This window comes from Asterias rubens, chromosome 19 (genome assembly GCF_902459465.1).
Source record: "Asterias rubens chromosome 19, eAstRub1.3, whole genome shotgun sequence".
In the NCBI taxonomy this organism is placed as follows: Eukaryota; Metazoa; Echinodermata; class Asteroidea; order Forcipulatida; family Asteriidae; genus Asterias; species Asterias rubens.
This window is the reverse complement of record NC_047080.1, coordinates 2,098,367-2,111,268: the sequence shown is the minus strand read 5'-3', so window position 1 is coordinate 2,111,268 and position 12,902 is coordinate 2,098,367. Positions and strand designations below refer to the sequence as shown.

Here is a 12,902-nt window from a genome sequence, read left to right as displayed (position 1 = left end):
TCCAGTATTCTCATCAAATTTGGGGGAAATATCGTTTAAGGACCACGAGGGGCAAGTCCAGCACGTACGTATCTAATGATATCATTGTATCCAATGGAATCAGTGGATCTGATCTGACAGCAGGGACCTCAACCTCGTTCCCAGGGGTGATCGATCTCAACGCGCCATTTTTTTCCCAGCATGCCTTGCTCGATCATGAGTGGCGAGATGTATCGATACGGCGCTGCCCATGCTAGCGAGGCTGCTGCAGGGACCTGTTTTTAACCTTGTATACAGGGGCCCTGTCTAGTACACATTTCGCCATTGACAGAATCTCCTGCCACCCCACGGTCAAAGGAGGACGCTATGACGAATATTATTCAACACAACTCGCCGTATGATGCGGGGAGGGGGGGGGGGGGGGGGGGGGCGGGTGCACATAATCTCTGGAGAACCGGCAGAATCTCTTGTCATACAAGAACTACGTGCAAAATTGCCATCAGGCACCCCCCCCCCAATCCCCCACCGCAGTCCCTTGTCCAAAAGGATCCGCAAGCGCAACATACTGCCCTAAATGAAGTGTAACAATGGCCTATGGTAATAAACACACAAATCAGACAAATTAGTTATTTCATTGCTACTCTACGAAGACTTTTAATAATTATTTTCTCCATCACCATATAAACTGAATGCAAACTTTAAGGTCACTGCTTGTTCTACAGCGGTCAGAATAAGTTAACATAGAATATTTTGCACTGCTCAGCAATGCTGGTTTCCACTTTTCAGTAGCGTCCATGTTTGGGGAAACTGCCACACTGTAAGAACCTTAGACCTGACAGTACAAAAACTGTTCCAATCTCAAGACTACTTCAAGACAAGTTTGTCTGAGGTTTGTTTTTACGCACAGTCGTAATTATTCATGTTTAAAGGCACTGATCTGGACACTATATTGGTTTATCTCATGCATAAAATAACAAATCGGTGAACATAATGGACTCAATAATTGGTCATCAAAGTTGCAAGAAAATACTAAAAGAAAAAGAACAAAACTTCTGAAAAAACACCATTCTGCACAACATTTTAACTCAATAATTGGTCATCAAAATGGAAAGAAAATACTGAATGAAAAAAAAACACCCTTCCACCCAAAATTGTGTGCTTCCAGAGGGGACGAAATCAACTGCCACAGCAGGTATATTGAAATTATTTTTATATCACGTCTGGAGGAGGAACCGTGACGTCTGGAGGAGAAATACAAGCGTAAGATATCTGATATACATCGTAGTTGTACATGTCGTCACTCTTGAACTTTATCAAAGCATAGTTGGTCTTGGACACCACCTGTTTTCCATTAAGACTTGTTCCGCAATGTCTAATATTATATAGATAGTAATTAATAATAATTCTATTAAGTTTGACGACCGATTTTCAGATTACCTTTTTGGGCGTGGTTCCTTTACCGGGGGACACAATCATGGGCCCGGGGGATGAAATCCAATGCCACAGCAGGTACTGAAATTATTTTGATACCAAGTCCGAATGAATACAGTGGTAAAATATCTGATATCCTTCGTAGTTAAACATGTCGTCACTCTCGAACGTCATCAATGCAACATTGCTCTTGGAAAACACCGATTCTCCTTTCAGGTTATCGTCGCAATATCTGAAATATAATAGAGGGAAAATTTGGGGTTATAACGTACAGGCCTTTTCGAAACCACGACACGGGGGTAGGCTTTTGGCGTCTGTTAGTCGTTATGTGCTCTCAGGGGTTTTACGTGCGGATGGAAACACACGCAGGAGTTGTGTCACCTATCCTTGTAGCCATATATAAGTAGTCACCCATTCGAACACGGCCATATTCTCGTTGTTCCCCCTTTGTTAAAGGCAGTGATGGACACTATTGGTAATCACTCGAAATATTTATAAGCATAAAAAACTTTCTTGGTGACGAGTAATGGGGAGAGGTTGATGGTATAAAACATTGTGAGAAACGGCTCCTTCTGAAGTGCCATAGTTTTCGAGAAAGAATTAATTTTCCAAGAATTTGATTTCGAGACCTCAGGTTTAGAACTTGAGGTCTCGAAATCAACCATCTAAACGCACAAAACTTCGTGTGACAATGATGATTTTTTCTTTCATTATTATCTCGCAAGTTCGATGACCGATTGAGCTCAAATTTTCAGCCGGGTTTGTTATTTTATGCATATAATGAGATACACCAAGTGAGAAGACTGGTCTTTGTCAATTACCAATAGTGTCCACTGCCTTTAATTTGTTTTTGTTTTTACTTTCATAATATTTCTAAAATGGTCTATTTCCGTACATTATGAAACAATAATTCATAACCGCAAACCACCACAGTAAATTGAAAATATTTGAAGAAACAGAATCTCGCAATGGTTTATTTTAAGACCGTTGATCTCTATCAACAAAATTGAGATCAAAAGTAGTTCTGGAAGTTCGAACACGCGTGAAACTTCCCCTTGCTTTGGTCGCCAACGCTGGTGCCATAATAACTTTCAGCCAATGATAGGTACGTCTTCCATGACCTCAGTGAGGCTAGACTTGACTCAAGTCCCAATCCCGTGCTATCGACAGACAACTATTGTTTTGTGATGCTCTGCATTCCCCTAACCTGTTTAGACCACATGTTGACGGAGAACGCGACTTGAGTCAAGTCTAGAGTGAGGGCGCTGTTTGGGTATTGTGACGTCATATGACGGAGTCTATACTTACTCATCTGGGTACTCCTCTGTAACCAAATCGCCCGTCATCATATTCATCTTGTCAAAGAAGCAGCCCCAGCCCTCTAAGGAGAATTCTAAAAAGTCCAGTTGGACGACCTCGTCCTTCGCACACTGTGAAACATAGTAATACCCGAAAGCACAAAAGAGGGGTTGGGAATATAATATTCGTGAAATACGTGCGCTATACAAGGCTTCAAAATTATTATTATTATTATTTCGAACAATGAAAATTAGCACTCATTGGATACAGGGACAGTGACCATTTTGTTTGGCAGATTATTTTAAATCTTACCTCGATGACATAGCTGCATTTGGCGTTGCTGGAGTAGGTATTAGGGTAACCTGGGGATGAAATAAGCCCCGATTCTTCCAGCTGGTAGTGGCCGCTACATTCTAAGGGGGGGGGGGGGGGGGGTCAACGAAAATTAGAGATAATTCACGCACCATGTATACGCATTATCGCCATTAGAATGGTCCCCTGTAAAGACAGGCACTGGTCTTACATGCACAATGATATCATTGGACGAAGCTTTCCACATCTTTGTTATGATTGGTCAACTCTGATGATACGTAGTTTGTCAGAGTGGACTTCGAATCTCCGTCCGTTTCAAGTTAGAAAAAGGTAAATCTGTAGGAGCCTCGAAGTGAGACATCAGGGCCCAATTTCATAGAGCTGCTAAGCACCAAAATTTGCTTAGCATGTAGTTGTTGCCTTGATAAAAACAGGATTACCAAACATATTATCACATGATTTTCAGGTCAAGCAAACAATAGCTGAACACCAGTAATAAGCGATATGCAAGAAATCGAAATTTTGTTGGTAATCCTGGATTTTTTTTTCCTGGGAAGAAATATCAAGCTAAATTTTTGTGCTCAGCAGCTCTATCAAATTGGGCCCAGATGTTCAGGCACGCAAGCCAATAGATATCGGCCAATGCAGAAATCGCGGGGTTCTGGAAAGGTTTTTTTTTTTATTTGGTAGGATGCGACTTTGCTATGGGGCGACTTTGCCAGGGGGCGACATGGTAAGTCACCCCCTTATAAGTCACCCCTTACAAAGTCACCTCCCTACAAAGTCACCCCTGACAACATTACCCCCTTACAAAGTCAACCCTTAATCGCTACGAAAGTCACCCCTTATAAGTTACCCCCTCATAGAGTAAACCCCTGAAAAAGTCACCCCTCCCCCCCTTACAAAGTCACCCATTTCAAAAGCCACCCCTTACAAAGTCACCCCTTATAAAGTCACCCCTTACAAAGTCACCCCCTTACAAAGTCACCCCCTTATAAAGTCACCCCTTATAAAGTCACCCCTTACAAAGTCACCCCTTACAAAGCTAACCCCTTACAAAGTCACCCCTTACAAAGCTAACCCCTTACAAAGTCATCTACTTACAAAGTCACACCCTTTTACCAGTCGCCACGTATAAATCACGCCCCCCCCCCCAACCGTTTGGGAAATCCTGGATCCGCCCCTGGTGTCAAGTTCGAGAGCTTTTGGTGATTCAACAATACAAAGATACAAAACTACACAAAATACACTTAACAAGAACAGTAGTTGCTTCTTTGTACCTGTTTGAATGACGACGATTTCGCAATACGGGCCTTCAAATTCCGGCAGGCAGTCGCAAGAGCAATGCTTGTTAGGAACTCCACCACGCTGACACTTATCCCAAAGGTCGGCGGGACACAATGCTGTATCAACAAATGGGAGATACATAGCTTTGTGAATTATGATGAGGGGAGGGGATACAGGGGGTTCTTTGTGTAATGTGGGATATGGGTGAAGTGTTACAAACGAATTGTTGATCTGAGAACATTTTAGACTCCCCATTGCAAAACAATTCGAAGAAAGTTCTCAGTGGGAGAACGCTAGGTGGCAGCAGACTAATCAGGTAAATTTCCATTGTTTACGTAGTTCTGAGCATGCGCACATTACCAAAAAACAATGGATTTTACCTGGTAAGTCTGCTGCCACCAAGCGTCCCAAAAGTCTCCCATTCCATCATGGCTGTTTAATCAAACAGTTGAACTTTAAAGCTCAACGTAGTTCTAAGCTTGCGCACAAAATACCGATGACAAATGATTTTACCTGGTAAGTCTGCTACCCCGTACATTCACATGCCTTTCTAAGACTAAGAGGCAAGATTCCATACAATGCTCATAATATGAGAAATTAAACACTATTTTTGTATCATAATTTCAACATCGAAATAACAGCTGTACAGATTAAAGGGGAAAACCTGTTTTTCTACAATATGTATGTGTATATACTGTGCTGCCACCATATTGAGCATGTGGCCTTAAAACTGGTGTTAAGTCTGCTGCCACCTAGCGTTCCAAAGTCTCCCTTTATACTATACGGCCATCGCACATTAATACTTAACATACCATCCACACCGTAGGCAGCGTTAACAGTGAATACGTCAAGACGAGACAGTCTCCGTTGTGTGCCCATCTTCTCTGAATCCTTCGCATTGTGTGGCATGATCGTTGATGACCTGCGGTCGAAACTGAATGCCTTTCAATTCGAAAAAAAACAGAAATATTTAGAAATTTGCAGATAATTCTGACCAATGAGCACAGCTTCCTGCGATTTCGATGAAGACATTTTCTTTCCCACAACCAGTCCAATAAAGATCGTTCGTTTATTCTGTTGTCCCCGTCATCCCGTAAAGCCCTCTCTTTAATAGCGCTTTATAAATGCTCTGTAGTATTACTATTATTATAATAATAAAGTCGACGATTGTGTTTCAATTATTGTAAATCTTTCAAACTACTCGCGAAAATACATGAGAAGAGAATTGTCAACCACTATCTTTTCAGAACCAACACTCTTTAAGAAAGAGATTTTACACAATCGTGCTACCACAAACAATACCCCATAGTCCCCGCTTAATAAAAATGTGTTTTTGGGGTTTTTTTTTTAAAGGTAATATGGATAAATTTACCCGCATCCTGTAAGAGGCTTGGGGTCCTTTCACAAAGAGCTAGGGCTAGTCAAAATTTAAGGCTAGTCCTAAGTTAGGACGAGTAACCCGTACGTCTTAACTCGTACTCTCAACTTCTTGGGAAACCCATCGAGACCCATTGAACTATATCGGTGTAAAAAAAAAATAACTCAAATATGATTCAAACAGGCAATAATAAAACGTGTGTAAAACACATACATCACGACTGTAGTGCATGATGGACTGGAGATCGTACAGGGCAAGTATTGGTCGATCGGCCTTCCTGAAGTTGTGCTCAAATCCCGGTAGGATGTTGGATTCAATTACGGTGATGTAGTCATCACGGTCGCTTCTGGTCTGCTCGTGGAAACGCCCGAGGGCGTGGCCGAGCTCATGGAGTATAGTACCAAGCTGAAGAGGGTAGTGTTGGAAATAGTGTTACCGATTCATTTAAATAATAATTAACAGTTGCTCAGTGAAGACAGGATATATTTGGCGAGAAAGTGAAGACAGTATGAACTTAAAAGAAAACAGTGTGGTCAAAAGTGTTAATCCGAAACGATCAAAATGTAATGTCCGTAACGCCATGTTTTGTGCTCTAGATACCAAATTTGTGATAAATTCTGTCAAATGTTCCTCTGCATCTTTTACACAATATCTAATTAATTATCTGGTACTAAAAATACATTGAGGGGAACCCAAATGTCATAGACTTTTGTACAAATGTAAAGGGTAGTCAAATGTCATGTCCAAAAAATGTAATGTCCGTAACAGCAGCATTAAAGACACTGGACACTATTGGTAATTGGCAAAGACCAGTCTTTTCACTTGGTGTATTTTAACATATACATAACATAACAAACCTGTGAAAGTTTGAGCTCAATTGGTCGTCGATGTTGCGAGATAATAATGATAGAAGAAACACCCGTTTCACCCGAAGTTGTGTGCTTTCAGAAGCTTGATTCGGGACCTCAAATTCTACATCTGAGGTCTCGAAATCAAATTCGTGGAAAGTTACTTCTTTCTCGTAAACTACATTACTTCAGAGGGAGCCGTTTCTCACAATGTTTTGTATTATAACACCCCTTGCAAGTATTCTGCCTGCTCATTGGTTAAGAGCGCGTCACATGACATGTCTTAGTTTTGCTAGACGACGGCCGTGTGATAGTGCGTCGGTTTGCCATGCGCTAGTCCGAAGACTAGCACACGGCGTGCAGTACCCAGACGTCCGTTGCGTGTACGAGGATGATAAATTAATAGTCTGTAACCATTTCGGATTGCACGACACTACATGCAGCACAGTAAAAGTGTTTGCAATCTGTATTCGCGTCGTCCGTGGATTGTAGCATTCAGGTCTGTAACTTAATAATAATAGTACAGTATTTATAAATGTTTGGGGTGTTATAAAACAAATATTGACTGCTTTTACTCGTGCAATGGTTAAAAACTATGACTCCCTTGGTGATCCCCGTAGCGTTCTACTTTCCCTCGGCTTCGCCTCGGGAAAATAGAACGCTCCGGGGATCACCTCGGGAGTCATAGGTTTAACCATAGCACTCGAAGCAGTCAATATTTGTATACTATCAACCTCTCCATTACTCGTTGACAAGTAAGGTTTTATGCTAATAATTATTTTGAGGTATTGCCAATAGTATCCACTGCCTTTAATGAATTATATCTATTAAAGGAATAATGCTGCTCTAATCCTACCCTTTCATGTCTCCCTGCATTGTTGTCGAACAATACATTTACCCCTTTAATGGTCCAGTAACCCATCCTTTCATACCAAACATCCTTTGTCCTCGCCACTTCACTCCTATTGGTTCACAGCCACCAATATTGTGTCTGAAATAGAAACTGTGATTGGCTGTTATTTTCCCGCTTCTTTCTGGATCCTTTCCTTAATCACTTTCCCCCTCTCTTTTTCTATAAATGAATATGTATTTGTTTGTACTTGTTTTATGCAAGTGGGAAGACTGGTCTTTGAAAATTACCAATAATGTCCATACACTATTAATAATGTTTTTAAAAAAAGCATGCCTACCGCTCCACATTTTTCTGTTTCAAGATGCATCCGTCCGCCAGAGCGTTCGCGGTAACCCACAGAAGAGGAGCATCTATACGAAAACCATGTTATAGAAAAGCAATAAAAATGTAAGGCAGAGAAAGTGTATAACAGACACTTAACAGCCCTTTCACACGAGAGCAATTTAGCAAGGGTCCCTTGCTAAATTGTAGCATGGTTGTTACATTTTACAAAATGTACCTCGTGTGAAAGGACAACAATGTTATTGTGTCTTGCTGTCCAAGTTTTCTTGCAATCCTTTCAAACAGTGCTTCATTTAACAACCATGCAAGGTATACCACAGTTAAATTTCTGTCGTGTGAATCTACCATTATACAACAAACGCCGTAGTGCCGCACAAAGAGCCTCAAAGCAATATGTACAAAGTTTTCTAAGTTACCATTTTGACAAAAATTGTGTGCAGCTACAAAACCAGTATTGGCCCAATAGAGGTTTTCTGCCTTACTGTTTGCCAAAATGGTGTGCCGCAACACCAGTATTGAGCAAGGATGAAGGTCGAAAAGTGAACATCTGCTTTTCTGCTCTCAAAATAGCAGAACAGCAGATTGAACGTCTTGTGTAAAGTGTATAATCCTACTTTTCTGCTTTTCTGCTGTCAGAAAAGTATATTAAACGTGCAAGGCAAATACATTTTTCTACTCATCTCCTTTTCTGCTAGCTGAAAAATAAGCTTTACTTTTTCTCATTCACTATTTCAATAGTTTAATAATAATAATAATAAACAGCATTTATAAGGCGCATTATGAATAAAAGATTCCTCTATGCGCCTAACAATAAAAACTAAAAGGCTAAACAGAAACAAGACCAATTAAAATCATAGAGGCAAAATACTATTAAACCGAATAATAACCGACAAAACCTTAGAAACAACCGACCTAGATATAATATATAGGGCCTAAACCCATAAAATGGAAATATTAAAAATACAAAAAAATTAATCCATCAATATACATCGAACCACGAGCAATTAGCAAATGTTTAAATAGTTGTTGCCGAATCGTGCCGCACCGGGCAGCCGCAGGGCACACTACGCCAAGGCTAGATCGTGCCCAGGGCATAGTCAACTATGACGTCATCTCAATGGAAAAAGGGGGTGGGGGCACAGCTATTTCCATGACTCATTTTTTAACCAATCAGATAACAGGATTCTATGTATGAGGTATATAAAACAAACTATACAGCAAATTTAAAGGAATAACACAGCTATGACCTATGGTGTGTTAGAAAGAATCTCTATGGCACAAGTCGCATCAATGAGGGAAAGAAATGTTTCTTACCCGTCGTTGAGTCCATATACAACCAGAGGATGTATAGCGCCACTGTAGTCATCAAACGCCTCCTCAAATGATAGACCCGTATGCTCTCTGTAGATTTCAATCGCCTCCCTAAATACTTGCTTGATGCCGTTGTCTGTAACGAAATACCCATGAAAATTTACATTATTCCTCTTCTTGTAACATTTTTTAGGAGAAATGTTTTTTAAGGGCACTGGGGTCGATTTCACAAAGAGTTAAGACTAGTCCTAACTTAGGACTAGTCCTAGGAGATACTAAAAACGTGGCTAGTCCTAAGTTAAGATGAGTAACTCGTCCTAAGTCGAGATAAGACTAGTCTTAAATCTTTGTGAAATCGACCTCTGGGCACCTTTGACAATTGTCAAAGACCAGTATTCTCACTTGGCGTATCCAAACATTATTATGCATAAAATAAAAAAATCTGTGAAAAACTTGTGCCAAGTTGGTCAGCGAAGTTTCGAGAAAATAATGGGAAACACCGTTGTTGCAAAATTTGTGTGCTTTCTTAGGCTTCTCAAGTTCTGAAGTCTTTCTCAGATTCAAATATTATTTTCAAAAACTTCGTTACTTCAGAGGGAGTTGTTTCTTATAATGTTTTATATGTCAATAGCTTCCCTTTGTTTGACCAAGCGAGTTTTATGGTGGTCAAAAGACATCCTGCTCTAATTTGGCAAAGGTCGTGGGTTCGAATCCCACCCAAATAATATGTCTGTGATTTCACCCCCCCCCCCTCCCCCAGAATTCAGGAAAGTACCGAGTATACAGTTCTAACACACATCGGTGTAAGTGTACAACCAAAATTCATATTCAGAATTTGTGTTAAACAATTTCCTGCTTAGCAGAAATGAGCAGAATACCAGTCACAACGTGTACTTGTGACCTGGTATTTTGGCTGGTAAATCTTCAACTAGTAAGCATAATGTTGCCGGCTTAGTTTAAAGGCAGTGGACACTATTGGTAATTGACAAAGACTAGCCGTTGGTGTATCTCAACATACATAAAATAACAAACCTGTGAAAATTTGAGCTCAATCGGTCATCGAACTTGCGAGATATGAATGAAAGAAAAAACACCCTTGTCACACGAAGGTGTGTGTGCGTTTAGATGGTTGATTTCGAGACCTCAAGTTCTAAATCCGAGGTCTCGAAATCAAATTCGTGGAAAATTACTCTTTACTCGGAAACTATGGCACTTCAGAGGGTGCCGTTTCTCACAATGTTTTATACCATCAACATCTCCCTATTACTTGTCACCAAGAAAGGTTTTATGCTAATAAGTTATTTTGAGTAACTACCAATAGTGTCCACTGCCTTTAATCAGCTCAATGAAGGAAATTTGGTCAAGATTTCGCAACGAATAAAGACCGACTAACCAAGTGATGCGTCGAACCGATACACGAGGGTCTTGTTCGGCCAGATAGAGAATGCGGCTTGGGCGTCACGCCGTACCCGAGCTCTGTTCTTAGCTGTGGCTTCCCTCATGGCGAAGTAGACATCTTTCTGTTCCGATGTGAGCTCCATGTCACCCTCTACACACCCTGGGGAGGGCGTCATCTCTGCCCGGGCAGCCTCTCCGTCACGCCCGCTCAGGAATTCCACCGCTTTGCTGTTGAAGTCATCCCGCATCTGGGGTTTCAATAATGCAAACTATTTAGGCTCCCTTTTTCGAGACGATGACTTAAATGGACGGGCTGGCCTTCTCAACCGTGCCGTTCAAGGGATCGAAACTCGAGACGTTTCTCTTCTTGAACGTAGTTCTAGCCACAAACAACAGGGTGTTTTATTTAAACACAACTCAAATTAGAAACTAGTATTACAGGCTTGTGGTGGCGCACCCGAATTAAGGAATCAGACCACGAGTCAAGGTTGAATGGGTCTTATATACTAAACTTATTACGTAATTTAAACACGACTTTACTAGCCAGGTGCACTTTAATCGCCATGACCAGTGAGCCGTTAAACTAAACATGAATGTGGGCCGGGCGAACTTCATCACGTTTGTTAAGATGTAGTTAAGATGAAGGTACGCGTTTGGTAATTGTCTTCTCACTTGGTGTATCCCATCATAACCATAAAATAACAAGTCTGTGAAAATTTGGGCTCAATTGGTCATCGAAGTTGCGAGAAAATGATGAAAGAAAAACACCCTTGTTGTACGAATGTTTGTGCTTTCAGATAAGAATAAAAGACTTCTATAGCTAGAATTACCTCTTTCTCAAGAACTAAGTTCCTTCAGAGGGAGTCGTTTCCCACAATGGTTTATACTATCAACACCTCTCCAATGCTCGTTACCAAGTCAGTTTTTAAGATAATATTTGTTATGAGTAATAACTAAACCTGTACCTTCCCTTAAGAGAACTCTGCAAACTCCCACAAGAAAGGGATCCCACATACACACCAAGGTGGCAGCACTCTCTCTCTCATACATACAGTACACTGGTTTAACGTCTATGATGAAGAATTGAACACATCCAGTAACTGTGATTCAGTAACTACAAGACGACAATAGGCATTCTTGTCATTGTGAAATCTGCGGTTTGCTTGGTAGGATTCGAACCCACAATATTGGGATTGTAGGTTAAACCACTGGACCACGGTATAGTAAAACTAATGTATTGGTGGATTTTTTTTGTGAACCATCTTTTAAAATGACACAACATTCAAATATTTTGAGTCTCGTGGATAACTTTCCATGTGGCGCCACCACTTTTTCACTCATTTTTACAAAAAGGGATATATCAATCAGGTAAATTAGATACTATATTATTTTATTTCGAATGAAAAAGTGGTGGCGCCATACGGAAACTTTTCCAGTCTCGTCTATATAGTTAATTAAAGAGAAACAATTATATGTTTTCTGACCAGTCGGGACCTTACATTAGCAAACACAACTTTAAAGACAAACTTTAACTGTCAAAGACCAGTCTTCTCACTTGGTGTATCTCAGCATATGCACAAAATAACCAACCTGTGCAAGTTTCAGCTCAATTGGTCGTCCAAGTTGTGAGATAATAATGAAAGAAAAAAAAAACCCTTGTCACACGAAGTTGTGTGCTTTCAGATGCTTGATTTCGAGACCTCAAATTCTAAATCCGAGGTCTCGAAATCAAATTCGTTGAAAATTATTTCTTTCTCGAAAACTACGTCACTTCAGAGAGAACCGTTTCTTACAATGTTTTAGACTATCATCCTCTCCCCATTACTCGTTACCAAGTAAGGTTTTATGCTAACAATTCTTTTGAGTAATTACCAATAGTGTCCACTGGCTTTAACAATCCTACCTCCATGGTTTAATGCAACCATAACAATTAAGAACTTATTAAAGAGATTAAGTTTCATAAAATAATAGACGGTTTCTTTAGGGAGGTGAACACCATGGGAGTGACTATAGATTCTTGACTTACCCCACGATTTTTGACAAATGCGAGGGTGAACCCAACCAGCAACAGGGTGATCAGCAAGGTCTTCATTGTCGTTACTTCTAGCGGCTCCCTTCTTCTTAATGAAGACCGGGTGATGGTAACGCGGTCTTTTATTGGCTGACAGTTTCAACAATTCCTGATCAAACACTAAGCTATCCCCGGGGGAGGTACGTCCCGTAAAAATTTGTGATTCTATTATTCCAACGACGAAGGCGGGGATTGCTGTATCCGCAACCATGGGTCTTCATGCGGCGATACAAAGGAAACATGAGACTATTTTGTGAGCCGAAAGCAGTGGTTTTGACAAAGTAATTTTTTAGCCGACTGCACACGAACGTAGTCCAGTCCGTTTCGCAGAGGAACTCCGACGATTTTTGGAATATTGTGAGAGTATTTTGCTTTGGGTTTTGTTTTTTTGGA

General features: G+C 40.6%; 1 protein-coding gene across 2 annotated transcripts; it reads right to left on the bottom strand.

Moving 5' to 3' along the window:
• Positions 1-1,082: 1,082 nt before the first annotated feature.
• Positions 1,083-12,573, bottom strand: LOC117303223 (blastula protease 10-like). Of its 2 annotated transcripts, none has more exons than XM_033787365.1 (10): positions 12,465-12,573; positions 10,434-10,686; positions 9,044-9,176; positions 7,725-7,797; positions 5,900-6,091; positions 5,121-5,250; positions 4,302-4,424; positions 3,022-3,122; positions 2,719-2,840; positions 1,083-1,642 (listed from the first exon to the last, which is right to left on the bottom strand). In XM_033787365.1, the coding sequence occupies exons 1-10, from the start codon at positions 12,528-12,530 to the stop codon at positions 1,498-1,500; spliced, it is 1,338 nt and encodes a 445-aa protein (XP_033643256.1). In that variant the 5' UTR covers positions 12,531-12,573; the 3' UTR covers positions 1,083-1,497. The 2 variants fall into 2 exon arrangements, with proteins under 2 accessions (XP_033643256.1, XP_033643257.1); XM_033787366.1 differs by lacking the exon at positions 12,465-12,573 and adding an exon at positions 11,404-11,477.
• Positions 12,574-12,902: the final 329 nt, after the last annotated feature.

Excerpts from the sequence above, each read along its gene's own strand:
- LOC117303223 (XM_033787365.1), bottom strand. The coding sequence starts at position 12,530 with ATGAAGACCTTGCTGATCACCCTGTTGCTGGTTGGGTTCACCCTCGCA. Across the intron at positions 4,425-5,120 it reads CGCTGCCTACGGTGTGGATG|CATTGTGTCCCGCCGACCTT; the intron begins GTATGTTAAGTA and ends TTGTTGATACAG. Across the intron at positions 2,841-3,021 it reads AATGCAGCTATGTCATCGAG|TGTGCGAAGGACGAGGTCGT; the intron begins GTAAGATTTAAA and ends TATGTTTCACAG.